Source organism: Emydura macquarii, unplaced genomic scaffold (genome assembly GCF_026122565.2).
Source record: "Emydura macquarii macquarii isolate MOO-44397 ecotype Brisbane River unplaced genomic scaffold, CSIRO-AGI_Emac_v2 contig_705, whole genome shotgun sequence".
In the NCBI taxonomy this organism is placed as follows: domain Eukaryota; kingdom Metazoa; phylum Chordata; order Testudines; family Chelidae; genus Emydura; species Emydura macquarii.
The window spans coordinates 15,824,168-15,848,608 of NW_027130842.1; the positions used below are offsets into that span (position 1 = coordinate 15,824,168).

The 24,441-nt window shown below is 37.9% G+C and overlaps 1 protein-coding gene across 11 annotated transcripts in view; it reads left to right on the plus strand.

Annotated features, from left to right (window-relative positions):
* The window catches only part of ARID1B (AT-rich interaction domain 1B), a 388,366-nt gene that overhangs the window by 270,776 nt on the left and 93,149 nt on the right, over positions 1 to 24,441 (plus strand). For all 11 annotated transcript variants that reach the window (XM_067542455.1, XM_067542458.1, XM_067542461.1 and 8 more), the window contains 2 exons: positions 7,137 to 7,226; positions 22,246 to 22,425. In XM_067542455.1, the coding sequence (XP_067398556.1) occupies positions 7,137 to 7,226; positions 22,246 to 22,425 (270 nt within the window). The remainder of the gene's footprint in view (positions 1 to 7,136; positions 7,227 to 22,245; positions 22,426 to 24,441) is intronic.

Genomic DNA, 24,441 nt, shown 5'->3' on the forward strand with positions numbered 1-24,441 from the left:
GGACTTTGAAATGTGGCAGCAGCATAGTCCCTGAGCAGAAAGGTGCCTTTGAGTGGCCTCATGAAAATCCATTCAGATCTGACCAAGTTGTAAACTGTTGAAAATTGCCATTGACTATCTGTATTTCACATAGCTCAGTTTGCTTTGGGGCTGCTGCCAAAAACTCTCAAAATTCCCTGAGCCATGCATTGCTGTGGTACCTCACTTCAGCAGTCCACATCAAGAGCAGGACCTCTGGATGGGACACAGACAAAATGGATCCTTCTACTGCTGCTTTCCCCCCATGGACATACACTCTGACCTAAGGGAACATCTGCTGCACTGGCATGCCTGAGTGCTTAGACTCCCTATTTCTGCTAAGAGGCGTTAACAATTCTTTGCCCTTTTCAGACCTTTAGTATTAAGCAAGCCTTCATACTCCACTGAGAGTTACATAAGCGGGGAATAGATTGAACCTGTATCTCTAATATGGCATACCCAAGTTTCAGGCACCCATTGAAGTGATGAGCACCATAGAAAAGTCCCATGAGGCATTTAATAATTCCATAGGCAAGGCAGCATTTAGATAATATGCAGTAAATCAGACCTCGGGGCCACACACTGAACGGTGGAGGATAAAAAAAGAAATATTAAATAGCTGCCTCATTCATTGAGCGCCATCCATTCTGTGCACTGAATGATGCACAGAGTTCTGACTGTTAGCCCTGGGTGACTGGGGCTCATGCAAAAGAACTGTGCACACCTGGGAGGCAGGGATAAATGGGACAGCAGGAGCCCTACCCTACCCAGGCTCTCCTTCCCTGCCCCCCCTCAATCCCTCACTGGGAGATAGCCCAGTCCTGTGGAACAAATAGCATATGCTCACGAATTAGGGAATGTGTCAGATAATGCATATGGACAGGGGGGGGCAGAATTAAGGTTATGCAGGCAATCTTAATTCTGATATTTCTTATCTTTTGAGCACTTGACTTTTTACACCTAAAGGATATTATTTAAATACAGGAGTGTGTGTGTTTCTTTGAGGTGTGTGGGGTTTGTTTGGCTTGGTTTTTTTGTAACATGATGTAGTGTTTACGGTAGCACTCAGAGACCCCAGTCAGGATCAGGGCCCCATTATTCTGGACGCTGTGAAGACATGAAAAAAGACACGAATCTCTTACAATCTAAGGACTATACATTGTTATGAATAGAAAAGAATTCTGACTAGTTACGTGTTTTTATGTGATTTGTGAGCGTTATTAATATATCTTAGAGAAACGTGGCTTTGAAGGATGATACAGTGTTTAAAGGGCTAATGTGGGAGATTCAGGGCCAGATCCATTGATACTCTGTCTGCTTTGTATTGCTCCTGTAGCTCAAAATAGCTATAAACCTGGCTTAAATAGCCAGGTAAACTGAGTTTACTGTTTCTTTGCATAGTTAGAGCAGCACATATTAGCCAGATGTCAGTCTGGGCCTCAGAGTGATAGTTAACCTTGAGGTAAAACATCAAGAGGTGTGAGGGCCCTGGCTTTATTCTAAATTCAACCTGGCCAAAGTGATCAGTGAATGACTGCTGGGAGTAGTTGTCAACTTGCACTTCGTGGTGAAATTAAAGGAAGGGCACAAGTACTGATCTTGTGCATTCATGTATGTGGATAAGTTCATAGTGCAGGATCTGTGTCACAAAACATTCAACCAGTGTTGTTTGCTCTCTTCCCGGTGGAGTCAGACAGGGTGAATGCTGGTGTCAGGAGCAAAGGTCTGAGATGTGGAAAATAAGTGATAATATTGCAGTCACTGCTGTAACTATAGCTAATATTTCCATTATAAAAATGCATTTTAAAGGGTAAAAATGTTAATTTTTTCACCTCTGAATGTGGGAAGAGAGTTCTTAGTCAAGATTCAGATTTTCTTAATTGTTGTTTTTATTCGGTATGGTTTTGGTTTTGTTTATAGAAAAGAGGATTGTTATACATTATAAAAAAAAATATGCTAGCCATAGATTCCTCCCCACTTGACCAAAATACCATATCTTTTGTACACTCGTCCTTATGATACTGCTAGAAACCTTTATCAGCTGTGTATGCAAGGTAATGCAAATTCCTTGGCTTGTTGTGCACCAGCTAATGAGGAGCAAACAAATTCAACCTGGGCACATTCTGGCAACTTGCCTTCTAAATATGCCAAGTGACTTCCCTTAAACAATTCAGCCAGTGTAGATTATGAATAACCTTTCAGGTATTTATTTACAATGGATTTTATCGAAAGTGTATAAAGGAAAATAGTTTACAAATTTTGTTAGCATGGCAGGAAGCTTAGTTACAAAGGATAGAATAGATAAAGGGAGAAAATAGCCCTTTTCTTTGGGTGAGCATGGGATCTGGAAACAGAGAGAGTGAGTACAAACCACACATCAAAGCTTCCTTTATGTTGCCCTTAGACTACATCTTTCTCTCTGAGGTCAAGTCCATTTGCAGCTCTCTTCCACTACCTCAGAGGGCTAATTTAAAATTACATCACTACAGCCCCTGTTCAGGAAAGCAGTCCGTTTAGCAAAGCACTTAAGCACATGCTCAACTTTAAACAAGTAGCATTCAAATGCTTTGCTGAATTGGTTCCAAAGGGCACAATCCTTTGGGAAATTGAATACCTCCTGCAGGTACCGATCATCCTCCATTCCCATTATATCAGTAGGCATTCAGGGCACTCAGCATCTCACAGAATGTGTGTGGCACAGGGTAGGTTTGGGTGCTAGTTCCCCATAATGCTTCCTCCCCTGTATGAGTTCAAAGGCCTTCTCTTTCTTGCTGTATGTTGGCTCCAAGGAATTTACACGCCTTTGTTAACTGCAGATTTAATGGCTTCCATCTTGATACAATCTTCTCTTTAGTACTTTTTCAGTATGTCCCAACTCTGTTCAACCCAGCTCTCTGAAAGATACAGTTTAACCCTTTCTGCTTTTGTTTCAAACACAGGTTTTCAAACTTTCATACAAAATATTTGAATTTATTTTTAATGTCTGTCATTATATTATTAACCATTTAAAATGCTTTCTCTTTTTCTCTAATTGTACATTTTTTTTTGTAAAAATAATACAGTCTGGTAGGCAATTATGACATCATGTGGGCTCCCACTTTTGGTATTTTAACAACACATTTGAAAAGATAGTTATCTAAGCTTTAAAAGCTTCCATTGTGTACGCACTAGTAGTTTCATAAAGATTTTTATAGGCACTGCATTCCACACTATGTATAATACAGCCTGGCTAGTACACAATGCTACTGATTTGAATGGCACTCCTGCTACCAAGATTTACATGCGACTATACTAAATCTACCGAAATAGAATGGCATGTCATTGTCTATTATTTTAACACACGTTACTCTATTTGCTGTGATTTTGCATAATAAAAATACTGTGCAACATATGCAGTAGTGTTTACCCTGCATAAATTCTGGCAGATGGAATATCTCATCAATGTAGTAACAGTGCTACACAAAACCATGGGAAAAGGTCAGCTCTCTTAAAAGTTCCATCTGTATTGCATTGGATCAAAAGGACACAATAGTCATGCAGAAATGTTCTTTTCTTTCAAATAGCTATGGTAATATATGAAAACATGTGTTTGCATTCTTTACAACTTTCTTTCAAAAATTAAATAGAAAAATCTGTTAACATAGTATTAAAAGTAGTTTCTAAAAAGGAGTGGGGAGGGAAGTTTTGTGCTCTTTCTTGATTCTTTTTGATGTATTGTCTGAAGACCTGAAAGAGTGGATTGGTTGGTAGGTTATTTTAATAGCAGTTACTTTTTCTTCTACCTTAGAAATATTTGGAATGTCTGGTCTTCCCTCGCTGTGCTGAAGAACTTTTTGGCATCTCAAAAATGCACAGTGGGAGTTTTGTAAGCTTTAAATTGAAGGTTTGGAGTTCTTGAATTCTTAACAAAGGCCCCGATCCTGCAACACATAGGTGAACTGCTGTGACTGTACAGAACCCTGTTAAGTGCAGCATTCGCCCATGCATCGTACATTGCCGATTCAGGCTAATGAAATTTTTCTGCCTAATGTTTTAGTTAAATAATAATATGTAATAAAATGTTTTATTAAATAAACCAAAACCTCCAGAGTTTTAACCCATTTCAATACAAATCAATTCTCTTCTCAATTAATTATATTTTACTTCCTAAGTATTTAGATTGTAAAGTCTTTGCAGCAGGGATCATCTTTTTGTTCTGTTTGTGCGGTGTTTGGCATTATAGGGTCCTCATCCATGATTGGGGCTTAGGTGCACCCATGACACAACTAATAATAAAAATAATGATGAAAGAAAGAAAGAAAAAAGAATAAATCTTTTTAAAGAATGAAACAAACTTGCAGGTCATCTTTATATATCATTAAAAAAAAAAAAAAGCACAAACACCTTTCCCTTGCAGGTTACCTTTAAGGGTAAAATAGCAATCTTAGCATTCTCCTCCTTTTGTTGCTTTTGGTCTAACATATAAGTTTGTAGTCTGTTGATTTTCAACATGTGAATAATCCACTACAGCACCAGTTAAACTAATCTTTCTTCAGGAATCAGTGTTAATCTGCTTATTGTTTATTCTCTTGTGACATAACCAAATTTTGTTCTAATGCTTTTATTAATTAAGGGGGATATTCCCAAAGTACCCCCTTTGCAAATAAATAAATACTTGTGCAAATGATTACAGGTGCCAATTGTTTTATTTGGGAAACTCCTGACTTCACATTTCTAGAAGATGCAGATTAAATTGATTTCTGTAGTGCATTACACACATACGCTCAGTTCTAAAGTTTGTTTTCAACAGTGCTGTGCTTGCATGACTGTACATGCAAGATAAGATTCTTGCTTGACAATTAACATTATTATCGGTCTTAAAAATTAGAGTTAGAAAGATTTTACAAGCTCATGGAAAATGGATGCAAAATAAACTACACTGCATAGATCTCCTATTTGATTTTTAGCAGCTCCCAAAGGAATTTCTATCCCTGCCTCTAAAAGAGTTCCCATCTTGGGGCTGTACAGTGCAACCAGCAGTACCTCTGCCTCTTTTAGTAACTTATAAAGTCATAGATGGTTTTGATAAAGCATGTTTTAGGTTTACTTGAAATATTCTGTCTGATAGCAGTGCCTCAGGCATACACAGTATAAGTGGTTGTGCCCTGTGTTAACATGGAATTACTGTTTATTTACAGTCTTGAGTCACTGAATCCATTCTGTCATGCAGAAGTGTTCATTATAATGTAGGCACTTACTGTCTTGCTAGAGTCCTTTCCTGAGTGACATAAAAAAATAAGTCAGTATTTTGTTCTCATATGCTTTAGACTTCCTAAATGGACTGTGTATCCAAGGCCCCCAGGCACTGAATATTTCATAGTAGTGCCATGTTTGGTCTTTTGAAGAAAGAACTCTGCCTCTAGACTTGCATTTGCATACTCTTGTGAAGTGTGGAAATGAGGCAGTTGTCACATCCCATCATAGTACTTATGAGTACTATGAGTTTTAGTGCAGATACTTCCCATCCAAATATCTAGGCAACTTGTATATTTTACTTTAAAAATTACAGTTTACCTTTCTTTGTGTTGCATATAAATCTAATGTATCTTTTCAAATCAGCTGGTGTAACAGTGGCTAGTTTCTCTGACACATTGCAGATGGAGGAGAAAGAATATGTAGCACTTCACTTGTATTCTGCAGTTTGCCCATGACATTTGGATCTACAGAGGGAACAACCCTTACTGGCACTCTTTGGGCCAACACTTATGGCTACAGAAATAACCACAGGATTTTCGCCTCAACCAGTAGAAAAAAAGGGTGGTAGCTAAGCAATAGAAAATGGCGCTCTGCATTCACAAATCTATTTCACCCCGTTTTTATTCTCCTTCTTTTTTTTAAAAGGCAGACAGACTGAGAATAATCTGTTCATTTTGATGAGGAGGAGTTTATATCTTTCTACTACTGTCTATACCACACTCATCACTGCAGTGTCTGAAAACCTAAAATATATTTTTATTGTTTAATCTGAACTGGTTCTTCAGCTGCTTTGGCTGTCAAGAGCAGCCACATCACAAAATAAGCAGTGAATGAAAGTCCCAGGGCACACCTGAGACTTGTTCTCCTTTCTCCTTAGGCTGTGGCAATTTGATTGTATTGTATAGCAGCACAAGAGTTGCTGCTTGATCCTACACACTTAGCACTGTGTTGAGGACTGAGAAGCATCACAGGGAAGTGGCTCACTAGTGTTGTTTATCAGTACAGTAAGCAACTACTTTGCTATGTATTAGAATTGAAGGGGAAAGATCTAGTGTCCTAAGCCTCGTGGGTTTGAAAATCTGGACTCGTTGGAACCACAGGTGAAAATTTTGACAGTATTGTCTGTGCTCTTTATCCTTGTAGGGTAGATAAATGGTGATCTGTGCAGTTTACTGGTTATGAGGGTTTTTTTAACATGAACTTAAAATTGGATCATATCTGCTCTGTGTGTACATGAAAGATAGCATGCTACTTTTTCGTAAGAGTAAATGTTTGCCTTTCCTTTGAATAATAAGTACCCCGTCTCTGTCTGATCTCACATACACCTCATTTTTACAGCATGCGCGTACGTTTTGGGTTTTTTTTCTCCTGCATCACACTTGGACATTCAGATGTATTAAGTCCACCAATTCATTGAAAGGCTTTTTAAAAAATTGTTAGTCATTTCTGTATTGACTGAATTTTTCATTGGTTATATTGTTGGCAGCAGTCCATGTCTGCCTGGCTGGAGGCCAGTTTAAACTCGGCAGGATGAGCCCTATTGTTCAGCAGACTTGGATTTTGTTAAACTCTCTAACAGAAATATGTGTCGGGAGATTTGCAGCTGTAAATTGGATCATGTCAGTCAGGTTGGAAACTCGCTCAATACAAAATTGAACATTTCGGCATGCCTGTTGCGAAATATGTTTATGCACACTTCCTCCTTGGGTTACCAAAAAAAAAGTTGTGAAAAAAACTAGACCTGTTGAGCTGTCTCTTTAATGTATACAATTGGTACTTTCTTTGAGGTTCAGTGGTTGAAAAAAATGCTGCAGGGTTTGGTTTTGCATATTACACCATTAATGGAAAGTCTATTTTTAAAATTTTCTCTCTGTGTGTTGCAGGTAGTCAGATGCCTCCTCAGCCTCCTGGTAGCCAATCAGAATCCAGCTCCCATCCTGCCTTGAGCCAGTCACCAATGCCACAAGATCGAGGTTTGTTAGATTTTTTTGTGTGTTTGATTATGCCAGTTGTACCTTTTGTTCTCAGGAGCATATCAGCGTGGTGGAATTTCCGTGAGTTTGTTTCTCTCAGGAAAATAATGACAACCTTCATTGAAATAGACTGTGCAGGGTCCTTTATTCTCTTGTGGGAGGAGTAAGCGAATAGGGGGATTTGCCAAAGCACAGTTGGACACAAGACTTTTTCTAAATACTGTAAAGAGCAATAATTGTAAAAGAATTCTGCTACAACATCTTAAAGTCCTTGAGAATCCAAATAAAATAAACTTTAATTATAAATATCTAACTTGAAATTTGATCTCGGTAGAATAGAAATATTATCTGTTTTATAGACCATAGTTTTTTCACTGTTCTCAAAACTCTGATGTATCCCATGTCTTTGGATGTAGGCCATGGCTGGTCTACAGCCTAACTCTAGAAAGAAATGTAAAATCCCTTTACATTTAAGAGGAGGAGCGGGAAACAAGCTGATTAGGTTGAGTGGTTCAAGATCCCAACCTCCCCACCCCTTACCTGCAAAAAGTGTTGGATCCTATTCACAGTGTAGTGGAAACTTGGCTAGCAACAAGCCCATTCAAACAGGGCAGTTGCTGGCTAACAAAGATTCACTCACCAGTGTGGACAAAGTTTTTTTTCCATTACATTTCTGTTATATATAACCCCTCAGGAGGATAATATATCACAGTTTCATAAAGTGATTATAACACAAAATAACTATGGAACCAGAGGCACTCTCCACACTATGGTTGAAATGTGTTAACAATTTTATAAAACAGACATGAAAACTGAGATAACCACAAAATTGTGTTAAATCCCACAACTACAATAATCTTGGTACTGAAGATATCCCAGGTACCATTCCATGACGCCACAAATATTTCTAGAAGTCTACTTGCAGCTAGTGCAACCCATGATATAAATGAGGTCACAGTGATGCATTCTGGGATATCCAGGAAGTACTAAGAGGACTTCCAACAGAGGAAAAAAAGTTTAGTTGACAAATTTTTCTGTGTTGAAATGTGCTTCCTCTGTGGGATCCTGATTAGCAGGAAACATTTAGCACATAATTCTGTGCTTAACTCAGTTGTCGTGTTTGTTTTACAGGTCACCATTAAATACAATCATTGTTAGCATAGGGCCTCAGTTATACCCTAAAAATTGCTGAAATACTAATGCACTGTATTGCATATGATGGACTGTCATAAAATGGTGGGATTGCACCAAGCATCTCAAAAGATGTGTGCATTTCTTGGGATGATTGGGTCTTGGCATAGCATGTGGCACTGTCCATCAAAATGTATTTTTGCAGTGTGTATATGTGATTAGGCCTCAGAGGATGGGTTAATGATGCTAAGGGTGAGTGGGATGCTCTAACTTTGTTGTGGAGGTGAATCTCTTGATCACCTTTCTAGAAGGGAATTAGGGAGTCCTCTGTGGTTGACGTGCCCAGGAGTAGGGGGTGGAGGGATCAAAATTGAAACAAGGGAGAAGGCAGCTGCCAAAACTAAAACATCAAACTGGTAAATAGCAATGAGGAAACCAGAATGTGTATACAAGGTTGAGCTGGCCTGGGTTTCTTCCCACTGCTGTCATACAAAAGGCTCGTCACATGTGGAGGCTGAATCTAGTGGGTATATTTAAAAAAAATTAAACTATAATTTTGGGATTTGTATTTTAATAACTTTTGCATTGTGTATGTGCAACATGCTTTGTTTCTGTTTGCTTATAAATTGAGGCTTCTAGCATGCTACACACAATCCAGGTGACCCAGCTTGTATAAAATGTCTGTTTGTTTCATGCAGCAGATATGAAATTTGTAACCAGCTAGGTTATATTGATTTTGCGGAACATGATCCCCAAAGCTTCTGTAAAGGCTGTGCTGTACACACACAAACATGTGTGCATTCCCTTTTGTGCCCTATCATTGATTAGAGGCTCCTTTGAAATGGAAAACTTCACCTTTTAAAAAAGCTGTTACATTAGTTGATCCCTTTGCTTGCTTGAACTGATTTCCACTGAACTTGGAGAGAGAAAGGAGGGAGAGAGGTGGGGCTCAAAGGGAAGATGCTTGTCAATTACTGATAAAAACTGAGCAGAAAATCGTTGCCGCTGAAGACACCTGATCCGCAGGCATCTGTTACAGTAATTTAAACACTTGGCTCACCGATATGAATGTTTTCCAGCAAAAAACACTGAATGACCCTCCAATTTAGGATAAGGTGTTTTTGTTCCTTCTAGCACATCACATAACTTTTCTTTCCTTGTTTAGAGAAATGAATGAATGACTTATTGAACGGAATTGCATACCCTCAACACTTGAAAAAAATATTATTAGTCAGATACACTGCATCCTGATTGACAGGATAGGATTTGAGCTACAGCACTTCTGAATCGTAAAGCCCCACACTGAACCATTATGTTTACACTTATTTATTTTATTTTGAAAGTGTTTGATAGTGTTTTATCCTTTTTTCCATGGTTACTTAGCACCCCACTGGGATTTCTTATGTTTGTCAGCCTAAGGCTGTACACCCCATACCATAAAAGTGCTGTTTGTGTGTGTGTGAGAGAGAGAGAGAGAGATGCATGGATTTGCCAGGCCCTTCAAGTTATTGTTTATGTAATTTCTTTCTTTCTTCCTTTCTTTTTAACAGTTGTGTAAAAAGTTATCTATATTTGTAAATAATTTTGAATATCTTTCATACCATATCTGGTCTGTAGTTCCTTTTGACCTGGTACGATATCAATGGAAACATTTCAGTTTATGCAGCTCACTTCCATTCACATTCCAGGTCCTTCAGTTATGCAGATTTGATAAACAGTCAATGGAATTTCTAAGGATTTTATCAAAATACATTTTTTTTGTATTTTGTATTGTTTTGATGGCGGCATAAGAAATTATACAAAAGTGGTTGCATCATATCTTTTGAATCAAAGTTTATAATAATATTTTTTACTTGATGGGGCATATTCAGTCCTCAGTCATACCACTGATTTTAGTGGCGTTACTCCAGATTGTGCACTGGTGTAATTTTCTCTGCTTCCATACAATGAATTCAAACCATTTTACAAACGTTAATTACTTAAGCCTCACAATGCCGCCATATGGTGGTGAAGTAAGTAGTATTTAACCTGTTTTACAAACAGGTAAATTGAAGTACTCAGAGGTTAAAGCAACATTTTCAGAAGTATCCACTAATTCTGGGGCGCTCCGTTTTTAGGTGCTTTACTTTGAGAGGTACTGCGCATCCACTATTCCAGTAGAAGTCAGTAGGGATTGTGGATATGTAGCACTTCTGAAAATCATGCAGTAGGTGTCTCGGATTGGCCACACAAAAACTGACAAATCCAAAATTAATAGACTTTTTTTAAAAAATATGGCCTAAGGGATAGATTTCTAAAGCTATTTATGCTCCGAATGCCCTTTGAAATCAAGGGGAGTTAGCTAGGCATCTAAATACCTTTAACAATCTGTTTCTCAGTGACTCATTCAAGGTCACAACAGGAGTTAATGCCAGAGCTGGAAATAGAACCTACAAGTCCTAACCATTCCCTGGCCTAATCACTAGATTATACTCCCTCCTTTATTAGCCTGATCATTTTGTTTGTTTGTTTTACAAATACAAAAGTGTATTTTAAAATAAGGTTGACATTTGACTTTTTTACCTCAGAACAAATGAAAAATTCTTTCCTGTAGATTATTTTTTTTAAATGCTCATCTGGGTTCAAAAATTGAATGCCAAGTTTCAATCTTATTTATATTAAAATAGTAAATTGGGAACGTCTCAAAACCACTGAATTTAATAGAAACAGTAAATGACCTCATACCCTTAGTTTATCATACATTTTCATAATGGTGATACTTAAAGAAGCCTTATTTATTAGGGCAAATGAATATGGGTCAGAATTAATTTATAAAAATTCTTTAATTGTTTTCCCCTTATAATTTTCACAGCAGTGTATAGTTAAATATTCATGATAATGCTGATGGTATGCTAAAGGTCTTGAAATAGATCTGGAATCTCAGAATCAACACAGGTTATTTAACCCTTTTCATCTAATGCATCATCAGGGACTTGCTCAATGAAATCCCAGAGCATTGGAATAATTAGAAGATCGTAATGAGGATTTAATTAGTCCTTGAGATATGCTGAAATAGGACCACTGAGAACTTTTCTGTTTGGACATGGATTGCAAGCAGAATTGATGCCAGTGCAGTTGCTGTGATGTGCTGGAAAATGTATTCTGTTGCTGCAGGCAGTTTCATGGCACCATTCTGTGACTGTCAGATCTACATGGAAGATGCCTGGAGTGAGAGCTTCCGAAATTGTTGAACAGTAACCATCCTCTTCTCTCCTTCTCCTCCCAATATCTTTCTTGTCATCCTTCCCACTTCTAGATTTATTTCTTTTCATTGTTTACCTTCTCTGGCGGGAGCCTGGGGGTGCACTAACACACGTTTTTCTTAAAATCATATAGGAAAGTGGGTAAGAAATAGGATCCAGGTGTTGTGCTGAGCAAAATCTGGATCTGTTTGACACAGCTGCATGTAAGCATTATCTCCAAATCTAGTCCTTGTTTAGTATTAGATCTTCACAGAAGTGATTTTTATCAGTATCTGCAATGTAGTAAATTTAAATGGCTATTTGGCAGCAGAGCTGTTATCCAGCAAGAGGTAGTAACAGATGGGATGTGATCAGGCATTTTGATGTTTTCTTTGTGCTTCCCTACAAAAAACTAAACAGCAAACTGAATCTCTGTAACTATAAACTCCAAATTTATTCATTAGATTTCATGATGTTTTTGTTATCCTCTTTTAAGTTATTTCCTTTCCTCATATGACACTGTCACTACACAGACTTCACCATTATTTAATTTCTTATAATAAAATATAAACATTTTTACTTGTTTGGATGGCACAATTTCCAGTTTGGGAATTTGTCCCTAAATTTCCTCCACGCATTCTGATATGGTTTAATGCTGACATTTGATGTTAGAAGCTCTTTCCCCTGAAATCTATTTCTCATCTTTTAAAAAAAAAAAAAAAAAAAAAAAGAAGAAAAAATAGATCAAAGAATTCTGTTTGTAACAAAAAAGATATGGTAGTTTGCTTTTAGATCTTAAAAAGCTCCCCCTCTCCTCCTTAGGCTTTTGCTCTCGTTTGGGGATATGGGATCTACTCAGAGCACAGAGGAGCCATAGAATGAAATGATTCCTGTCATTAAAATTCTTCTGCTTGCCATGTTAACGATGACACCACTTAAGGTTAAATCAGACTTGGTAATAAGTTTACTTGATGTAGACTGAAGTGTTTCAGGCTCTTAAGAGGGAAGGTGCTCAAGCTGTGCATCAGAGGACAAAGCCACATGTATATTTGGGTACCTTCTGCTCTCAGCCCTTTCTCCAAGTGGGTCAGTGCAGCAGAGCTAGCTGAAGTTGACATGCATGAGCAGCATATCAACATGGAAAAAATCTTCATGCCCAGCAACCTAGAACTAGATGAGTTGTGTTGTGGACAACTAGAGAAGTGTTTCATGTAAGACAGTGCAGATTTTAGCTGAAGCCATTACAGATTTTTAGAAGCAGTTATTCATTATAATGATGCCCCATAAAAATCAGTTTTTCTCAACTTGAATGGCATTACTGAACAGCCTCAGCACTCCTCCTCCTCCCCCTTCTTCCAAAGGGGAGACAAATGTACATATATCAGTGATCAAATAGTTGGCAGAATTGTGTAGGGGATGCTTGTGCTGCACCTCTTTCCCTTGAGAACCAAATTCAACCCTGCTGTAACTCCCATTGTAGTGAACATGGGCTTTGCCTGCTTACGCTAGGTTTGCCTGCTTTCAGTAGGGAAGAATTTGGCCCTCTGTATGACTCTGGGCGACACTGTCACCTCTCACTTTTGTGAGCACAAATTTCACCCACAATAATGAAAGGGAGAAAGGTCATCATCAGTATGTCTAGTATGTCATTTTTTTCTGGAGTGATGAAAGTCACATGAATAATCAGAGAGCTGGTTTGCAAAGACTCTGCTTTTTCCTTTGGGCCATTAGAGTCTGAATGTCTTTTGGCCCATTGCATAGCAAGTGTTGAAGACTGTTGTTTTACTTGTTCTACAATATTTAAAGTGATGTCACCGTGCCAAACTAGGTTGATTCTTAAAGGACCCAAATGCCAGTTTCAGCAATTGATGAAAGTGGGTTTCAAGCTGGATTTGGATATCAGGCATATTGCTCTTACCAGCTAGCTTCGGCTTTGGACTGAACTGATCAGTTTTGGCACGTGCTAAATATACGGCAGTATTGCCTTTTTGCAAGAAGAATTGAAAGAGGCTGGAATATGTTTTAGGAGAGATAATAAGCCATTTTCATAAACTGCACAACCACAGAAGTGGGGTTCGGAGTAAATAATGATACCAGTACAATCAAAACCTAGAACCAAGCCTCCAGATACATTTTGTACACTACCAGCTGGTCATTGTTTTTTTCTTGCTGATGTTAAATGTAGTTATACTTGAGAATGAATCTTTATTTCATCTTTTAAATTAAATTGGGAATTCTCTTTCTGAGGTTAGGGGAGGGGAATTGAATTTATTCTGAGAGAGTTTATACAGTTGCTAACACTGAGACTCCTTAACAAAAAAGTTTCCACTGACTTCATTAGACAGCCTCTGAATTCTCTGCCTCTGAGATCTGAAAGTGAAATAAACCACAGCCAGTCATTGATGAAGAACTTGACAAAGTGACAGTCGTTCCTGTCACCCAGCTTATTGTAAAGCTTCTGAGTCTGATCACTGTTCCTGGGACAGCTTTCTATCACGGCATCTAGTATTTGAGCTGCCTCTAGTCTGCCTATTGAGTAGCATTATAATTTCAAAGATATTTGGTTTCTACAGTACCTTAGTTAGTAAGAGGCCTCTCTAAAAATAATGAACTGCTAATCTAGGCTCCTTTACTTCTTTTTAAGTCAATATATAAAGTATCTGAGATCTAAATAATATATTCAACAATATCTTTTTTTAGTTATTTTCATTCTAAAGGATCCCCAATAGCTTTGTAAACTACGATGTATACATTTATCAATGGGGAAGGTGAGAATCAACTGATCACAGCATGTGGTACAACACTGTGAGGACGGGGACATTTTGGGGCCAAAGACAACAGGTTGATTTTACATTTATGAAAAATGTCACGCAACATTTTATGTCCATGCAAGACAGACAGGACACTCTGTATATATTTATGGTCTTGTCCTCAAAACCCTGAATGCTTCATGGAATTCAATATATTTACCTCATAAGAAGGAAGTGCTGAGCAGTCCAGTGGAGATTTGAACCTGAGGCTCCAGGGACACTAAATTTTTCAAGCCTGAATTTCTGACCATGAAGTCTGTAATAGACCCTACAGATTAGACACTGAAAAATGCCAATCCTTCTCCTCTTTACTCTTTGATTTTCATAAGTATGGGGAAACCTAGACAAACTCAGATTTTTCATGTTGATGCTTAGATTTGTTTTTTGCAGATCAAGTTACCTAGTGAAAATATTGTGGATTTATTTTCTAACTGCAATTTACTGTTGTCCCAGTTTCCAAAGTATGATGGCAAAAGGCATCATATGCTATGTATGCTGCAATAATACATTATTTGCATGTGAGATAGTGGATTAAGGGGCACATTAGCAATAGTCTTTGCCTCTGTCAGTGTGTCCACGACTCCACAAATGTCTTTGCTTCTCTGCCCTCAGTGCTGCACTTAAACTTTACATCAGAGAGCATTTGGCAAGATTTGCATAGGAAAAGGTTGGCTTTTTCTTCTCAAACTACTATCTGGGTAATCCGTCTGATCCTTCCTTTGATTCCAGTTTATCAGTGATTAAGGTTAAGACTGTGTCACGGAACTCTCGGATTCCGTGACTTCCAGAGACTTCTGTGAGATTTTCCGCTTCAACCCAGGGGTGGCAGGGCTGGAGCTGTTAGCCACTATGGGTGACAGGGGGCCCAGGAGCTCTGAGCCGCTGACTACGGAGCTCTGAACTGCCGTGAGTGGCGGCGGAACCCAGAGCTAAAGCCACCAGCCCTGCAAGACAGCGGGGGGACCCACAGCTCCCAGCTGCTGCAGGCAGCAGGGGATCCGGAGCTGGCAGCCGCAGTGGCGGCAGATGTTGGACCCCACCCACCCCCAGCAGAGCTCGGGCTTTCATCGCCTAGTCAGCCCCATTTTGTTGCAGTTATTTTTAGTAAAAATCAGGGTCAGGTCACCAGCTTCCATGAAGTTTTGTTTATTGGCCGTGACCTGTCCCTGACTTTTATTAAAAATAACCATGACAAAATCTTAACCTCATCACCGATAGATGCTAGCAATTTCAGGGCTTGTCAGTAGCTGAGGAGGGCTGGTAGTGGGAAGAAATGTAAACATCATTGCATGCCATACACAGACAGCGTTTTGTAATATCAGAGAAAGAATTGGGAGAGATTCAGCCAGTTAACCTAATAGCACAGCTGGTAGAACACTAGGGGGTCTGGGTTAAAGCCTTAGCTAGGTCATTAGTTTCCATCTTCCCCGAAGCTGCTGGCATTGTGGAGAGAAACTGGCTGAAAAATGAACAGTGAAGATATTGTAAGATATTAAAGCATAATAGGAAAATATTTATTTAAAAAATAAATGAAACAGATCTAATATTCGCACCTCCTCCCAAATAGAAACTTGGCCTCTCTGTGAAGAGGGGCAATGGCTTTAGCAGTCTTTGCCGTAGGAGATGATTTTGCTATGGTGGCGTGTTGCGCGACTATTATTTCACACATGCAAAGAAACATCTTTTGTTGAACTGGTGCGAAGAAACAAGGCACTCATTCTGCAAATAACAGCAGATGCCAAGATGAAAATAAATTGTCAAGGTGCCAAAGAGAAAGCATGTTGTGTGTTACTGTGGCCCAAAGAACCTTGAACGTTTTTAGTGGCATCATGATTTACTTGTAGAAGAAGTTGAGTTTCATGCTAGCTAATGCAACAGCTGAATGTAGAAATTTGATCTCTGCATGGCTAGTGTGGCAGAAATAAAGCATTTTTTCCCCAAAAAAGCTTTAGAATTGTTTGTAGAATGAACGATGAGTCAGAGCTTACATCAACCCTGCGGATTTTTGCCCTATAGAATTTTAAGATCCTCCAGCATTTTTTAGAATACAGGATTTGATAGTTCATGAAGTGGAAAAAAATGTTTTTAGAGGCCATTAGCTGAGCACCCTGGTTTCTCTCCCATTGCTCTTTTGATTCTGTTTCTAATTGATTTTATAATGTTGCTACCCTTCAGCTGAGAGGAGGGTACCAATTCTCAAATGTTTGTATATAGTGTTCTATTAACTGTTTATTCGATCAAATACAAAAAGCATTTTGTGCGTCCTCCCTTCCTTAGGAGAGCGGCTCCTTTGAACCCCATTCAACATACACCTATCCCCCTCCTTTTAACTTTTAATAAAAACCTCTGTTTCTGAGCCAGTAAGAACAATAAACAAAGTTGTGTGCAAAGTGTGATTCTAACTGTGGTCTTGTACATGGGAATACATAGAGTACCAAACTAGTCCCATCCACCTGTCCTCTCCTCCCAACAATGTTTGATTAAACTTGACTACTTTAAATAAGTAAATAAATATATAATGTGTATGTATATGTAGAATATATTTATATGCAGTAGTATTTCTTGATTTGAATACAATCAAAAGGGTTTTTTAATCTTTTTTTCTTTACTAAAAATAAATAGGAAAATTAAAAACAAAAAACTGTGTTGATACAATATTATAAAGGAGATTTTAACTGCATTAAAATGAGGATAATTCAACATTATGGTTCCTGCAGCCACGGTATTTCAGTCATATTTGCACATCTGAGTCAAGACTTAGTGTCATGTCCTGGAAAGAGTCCAAACCTGGAATATGAAACATCCAAAGAAACCATCTCAGATTTTAAAGGAGAACCCAGTGGAAATTGGTTAGTGCTTGGTAGAGAGCCATGGTGTGTAGACATATTCAATAAACAGATAGTAATGATAGGCATTGTACAAATATGTACAAGGCATGGTCTGCATGTAAAGATTAGGTTGGCATAGCTACTGCATTTAGGGGAGTGAAAATACACACTCCTGAGCATTATAGTTATTCCAGCTTAACCCCCAATGTAGACACAGCTATGTCAATGGAAAAATTCTTCCGTTGACTTAGCTACCGCTGCTCAGAGAGATGAATTACCTACAATGAAGGAAAACCACCTTCTGTTACTGTAGGAAGCATCTAAACTACTGCAACACAGTGCTGTAACTGTGCTGCTGCAGTGCCCATAGGTTACATATGGCCTATTTGAGGCTGAGTGCATTAGTTCATGAAGCATCTAGTAGCATCATATATATATTTGTACGTACATATGAAGAGACAAAGTACATTTTAAATGTCTGTGATAAAACTTTCAGACACAAATAAGAATCAGAGATATGTGGGATACTGTAAAAATGCCATTGACTTTTTCTATCCCTTTCTGAAGGAAAAGAAATTTGTTCATTGTCAGTAGCAAAGATTGTGTGTTTTATTTTTGCATTTTACTAAAAAGAGATCAATTGGTACCTACCCATTTTAAAACTTCACACACATGCTTTATTTGGATGTACAACTGTATTTTATCTTAACTTAATTTTATAGCTATTATTAGGTAGTCCACTACAATTTCAGTTGTATCCTGCAAAATGCAAAGGTAACTCTGAGGCTTTTATGGACTGTGTACTTAATAAAAAGATTGTTTTTAAAAAAATTGAAGTAAAAAAGTTCTACATATCTTAAAAATTCTGCAGCATACACCCGGCAGCCTCTCTTTATTCAACTACTCTTTAAATAGCTCAGCCTTGCCAAATCCCACTTGCATATTTTTCTGCGGCAAGTAATTTCTTATTTTGATGGCAAGTAAAATATAATTTGTTCCTCTGTTACTGTTGTCATGAAGGTAAATAAATAGATTTATTTTTTTGATGAGTACAATTCCAGGATGATTCTTTAAGGCTGAACCTACTGCTGTTTTACAGCAGTTTCCTAAAAGAAACAAACTTGTCACACAAACCAACACATCTGATGCAATCTAGTTTTTTGAGCACCCCATTCCCACCCAGATGTAACCCTAATATAATCCTACTTCTCTTCTTTTTAAAAAAAATTAAAAACCTTTATATTAAATCTAATTTTAGAAAGAAAATTTATTTCTTTTTTGGTTTGGTTATAAAATGAAGTTGAACACTGGTGGGAAAATGTGCAAGTAAGGAAAAATGAATTTATGCCAACTGCTCCCTGCCTTTCTTGATAAGATTCCTAAAATTGATGTGAGAACATTAATTTCTTGATCCTGAGCCCTTTTCCTTTCTAAGGCATTTGGACTTCCTGCACATATTTGGAAACAAGCTTGCACTTTTCTCCATGCATCCATGGGAGCCATGGCCATGCTCTCATGGAAACCCAGATCAGGACCCAGTCCCACATCAGCAGTGGGGCTGCAACAGAACCTGTTTCTCTCCAGAAATAGGTATTAGGGGACAGGATATCCCACTTTTAATGGCATGGTTCTAACTGGTTTCAGATAGTTGGGAACAAAAGATAATGTGGCACAGCTGTTCTCTCTGCATCTCCAGGCGCCTTCACATCCTTACTTCCTTCCCTCTCCAATCTCAAAAGATGACAAGAAACCCCTAAAACATTCTGAAAGAAATCTCACACCTTATGAAAGCAGGGGCAGTAGAACCAATCCCTCAGCTCAAAAGCTGAGGAGGACTCTTCACCATTTGCTTTGTGGTAAGACAAATATTCGGGAGCTGTCCAAAACCTCTAGAAGCTGAACATGTTGGTGAAGAAGAGGTCATTTGGGATGGAGGCTCTTCTTTCCATTACTGTTGCAGTCTCCTCAGGAGACCTTCCAACATCTGTGGATGTGGAGAAACGTATCTGCACATACCCATCATGCCCTGTCACAAGTCATTTCTCCACATCACCTGTGGAAACCATAACTGCCAATACAAATTATTACCATTTAGTGTATCCACCGTAGCCAGGATGGTCAGGAAGGTATTAGGAGTGATAATAGCCAGGCTGAGGAATCTTTTGAGCCAGTGAAGCATTTGGAAAGTTAACTTTGTCATATAGATTAAAAGGTCCATTGTGACTAGGAAGGCCGTGTACTTTATGTGCTTACTGGATATAGAGGTGAGTTTACTATCTTTATAATAAAAAACATATAATGCAGCTAGTACAGAATGTTTCATTGAAATGGACCCCAGGAGTATGATACAGGTGATGTCTGTTGGAAATATTAACATTTATTTCATGCAAACTATCATGTTAGGATTTAAATTAGTTGCAATGGTGTCCTCTAACCACCGATTTTTTGTGGTACATTTTGTCTGTATAGTAAAGTAAAATATTTTACAATGTAGGAGTCTATCTCAAAGCAGAGCTGAATACAAAACCCACATAAGTTTTCCTTGTCTGGAAGTATGAACTTTCTCAGGCGATATTACTCTGTCTTCAAGGCATCTCTTTTCTCTTTGGCTACAGTGATTTGTCTTGCCATATTACAAAGCATATTGTTTTGCTTCCTGTAGAACAGAAGTGTCAATCTCAATCTGTGGAGAAGGCAAAAATCTATTTTTAATTATGATCCATGGTCCAGGGTTTGCAGAGATCAAGGAATAAAATGTGGGCTATATGTAGTAACTAAACTTTGTTGTAATAGTGTTAGTGTACAGGAATTAGGTAGTATCCCACCTTTGTCACCAGTTGTTGTCTTCTGCTCTTTATAGAACACTGTAATATGAAGGAACTACATGGGCACAGTGGGGTCCAAATAACCATGTTTACACACTACAATGTTCTAGTGGTTTCTTAAATACAGAACACAGTGAGGGCAACTAGAGGGCTCTCAAACTATTTAAAGGGATACTACCCAATTCCTCACACTAAAATAATAATTTATTAAATATTCAATACCGCATCTCACACAGTATCACTCAGTGGGAAAATATGCTTACACTTAGGGCCATTTCTGCCCTTTTTTGCCTCTGCTTTCACCAAACTCCTTTCTCTGTCTCTCTCCCACTTTCTTATCTTTGTATCTTTCCTCCTTTCTTCCTTATGCATTTCCTTCCCTGCAGCAACTTCCAGTTTCCCAATCCTCATCTATTGGCTTCATTTTTACCCTTCCACCACTAAAATAAGCAATGGCATAATTAATGCTGACATTGAAGGTGTCATTTGGCTTTACTGTTAACCTCCCCCACCCCCATTAGATTAATGGAGAGAAGGGGAAATAGACACTTTTCAGAGCTTTTGTCTCTCCAATCTCAGAAAACAACACTGCATGAGTTTATACTTAGTTCACATTTGGACGGCTTTGTTTGCAATCAAGGACAGAAACTTACTCTTATTTTTTTAATGAAAGCTTACATTCTGCAGAATCTGAATATGGCATGCAAGCAGCATCAACACATCTGGCAGGCCAGATCCAGCATTTTTTACTGTGCTGTAGAATTTGAAAATGCTATCTCTTCCCTGCAGTAAAATTTGCCAGTTTAAACTGTCTAATCCCACAGAGTATTGACTCAAAAGTGTCTGCAGTACTTGAGAAAAGTAACAAAAGGACTTTCATTTTTCACTTGGATATCTTCATATTCTCGCTGCCTAATGTTTGTATTTGAATAGTAACTTTTATTCAAATACAACTTCAAGGCCTAACGTATTTTTGCCTCACTACATATAATTCTGTTTGTGCTTTAAGAGTAGTGAAAAAACTCTGTTACTCAAAGCCTGCTATAGAATGTTGTATTGCGGGGACTTTTTTCAGGCAAATATAAAGACAGATCGTAACAAGCCAACAGGACAGGTAAGAAATCAGCTTTGCTCAAGAAAACAGAGAATGACTTGCTGTCTCCTCAGCACATTGTCTTCAGAGATAAAAGCAGACCTGAAGAATCTCAGAGAAAAAACCTGCAAAACTAGCAACTATGTACAGACATTTGGTGGGCTGCATTTTGTAAGATTTTTCTCTTCCTTCCTTCCTTCCTTCCTTTTTTTTTTTTTTTAAATTCTTGGAAAAATAAAAATTCCATGGAATCTCCTCTCCTCCCTTCCATTCTGTGGGGTTAGTTCTCTGACTTTATAGGGCTTTAAATTTTTAATTAATTTTACAAGACTTCTGATTGCAACGTGAACGATACGTCAAAATGTGATTTAGTAATACTTTTAATTTATGGAGGGAAAAGAAAAGAGAGTGCAGTTCAGATGTGTTGATGACAGTGTAGATGTCTCTAAACTGCTGGAATAAGGATCTGGAGCATAGATGTGGACCTTTATTTATACTTTATATGTGGCTGCTATATCCTGCTCCTCATTTCAGTGATATTTGGAGCTATTATAAGTGGGCACAGATAATAGAAGTATTGATGGAGATGGCACATTACTGGACACACAAGCGTTGTATTCTGGTAGCAAATGGTCAGATGCTAACCTCCCACATAATCATCCTCCCACCTCTCCTCTCCTGGTAAATTTAGTTATTTTTAATACAGTGAAGGGAATTGCCACTAACTCTATTTCTGGAGACTCATTTTTTAAATTGGCTTTCAATTAAATTAATTTAGAAAAAAACAAAAAAACTAGGACTCCACTGCCTTTCTTTGAAAAATAAAAATTTGTGAGCCTTATCTCAAGACTTTGGTTTTTGAGTTAACTTCTTTGCTGACTGCAATGGAGTTATGCCAGCAGAGATTTTGGCTCATTGTCTCTGGTTCTGTCTGTTTTCTGATGTGAGCAATTACAGCTGTCTGTTTTCTGGGAATCTGTACTTTGAAAATGACTGAAAAAGTTTCTTCATAAGGAAGAGATCCCTTAAAGAGAAAATATAAACGTCTTCAGAAATATAAAAGTGGAAGTTCTGTATTTACATTTTTGTTTTGCTGTTTCTCTCTCTTTAGGTTTTATGGCAGGCATACAAAGGAACCCACAAATATCTCAATATGGACCTCAACAAACTGGGCCTTCCATGTCACCACATCCTTCACCTGGAGGCCAAATACATCCTGGGATTGGTAGTTTCCAACAGAGTAATTCAAGTGGTAGTTATGGGCCTCAGATGAGCCAGTATGGACCACAAGGTAAAATAACAAACAAACCATGAAACATGCTATTAATCTATAAGGTAAAAAACTGATAATTTGTGAGAAAACTGTCTTTCAAAGAATGCCGTTTTTTAAAAAGGACTTAAGGACGCACCTTTTATTTTAAAATAATCGCAAAAACTTCTTTAGCTAATGTCATAGTCAAAATGTTATTAATAGTGTTTGTATTCTTTAATCTCTCAGTAAAATTCTCCAGCGTGTGGAATTTGAGTTTAAAAGTTTTGTTTTTTGTTATTCCACTGAGGCTAAGTATGAAGCAAAGGATTATTAGACATTAATAGATAATTTGGGGACGTACATTGTGTTGTTTTCCCGTGTTGCCTCAACTGACTTGCTGACTGAAGAGAGAACTGGACATACATATACAAATAAAATAATCCAAGACAGGCCAAGATATAGTGCTAGCTGCTTTGTAAATTTTAAAGTAGGGTTAAGTCTCCTTGTGTTGAAATTTTACCAATTATTTCCTAAAGAGGTGGAAGGACTAATGGCCACCTTTTCCCCCCATTTAGACTAATAATGAACATTACTGCTAATTAAATTTGTGTGAAACCTAGGCATTTCATTTCAGATTGGCTCAAGCAAATATTTTCATTGATTAAATCTGTGTTGTTTGCACCCCTTCAGTTCTATTTGGCATTTCTGGTTTGAATGAACACACAATTTCAAAACAAAATTAATCTGAAACTGCCAAATTTCACCTGGCTGCTCCATGATTTTTCAAAAATGGCTATCAGTGTTTCACTAAGTTCATTAGCTGATTCACTTACCACTCTGGGATACAAATCCCACTGAGATCCACTGATCTGTATATGTTCACATTTTCCCAATGTTTCCTTAATTGCTTTTTGTCATCAACTACAGTATATTGACACAGTCTTAATTACTTCCTAATTGTCCATATCACCTCCTGTTTTTGATTTGTTACTTTCCTGTCTCCTTTGAATGGAAATTGAAGATTTCATGGCATGTTTTGTAAGAGCAGGAGTTTGTCCTGGGTCAGAATATGAACTGGCCAAAGGTTTGTCCTTGGCCAAATTTTGCCTCCTCACCAATTTTGGTAGCTTGTTGTACACTACATAGCTAGCCTCTTTTAGCCAAGAGAGGACAGCATTTCAGCACTGTGTTATAATGTATGTGTATGTTGATGAAGCTATTATTAATCATTGTTCTTTATTATTTTGTTCTGTCAAAGAAGATGGCTGTATTCAGTGGTTTGGTTTAATGACCAAGAGACTAGTTTATTCTGAGTTTAACACCACTGTCTCTCTGTAAATGTGCCATCATAAAATACAATGAAGTATTAGATCTATGATGTTGCTTTGCCCATTCTTTTGGCGGTCAGGCCTGTCATCTGTAGGATGTGCTTGAGTTCTACCAACTCATGGAGTAGACATCACAAAATTGGTCCCAAAATAGGACTTCCCTTGGTATGTGGAGCCCTGCATTCAGTTTGAAATTTTGTAATAACTGTGAGGTTTAAAGTCAATTAATGAGCATCATAATACAGTAATTACTGTGGGAATGTTGTATTGAGCTCTAATGTATATGGTTTGTGAATTTTAACATATCCTTCAAATTGAGAGAGAAAGAGAGTTCCTTTTGTTTTGCTTGTTTGACAGAATTGTTGAGGGATTTAAAAAAAAAAATGAAGAAACAACCAATTCTACCCCTGAACATTTAATGCACACAACCATGAACTAGTCTATTTCTTCACCTTTAATGGATAACCTTTAAAGTATGCATCTGTTTAGAGATTTAATGAATTTCCAGCGAAACCACTGACCATGGAGGGACAGTATTTCCCTTCAAATTGGATCAAGAAGCATGTCTGTTTCCGCAAGTTTTTCCCATTGCTTGTTTACTGCAAATAGATATTATATTGAAAAAGGTCTGTATCTTGATCCAGGAAATTCTGTAGTGGGCTCAGCAGACTGCTGTTGGAAATGAGTTCTAACAAGGATGATGATTTTAGTATTCTGAGTTCTATCA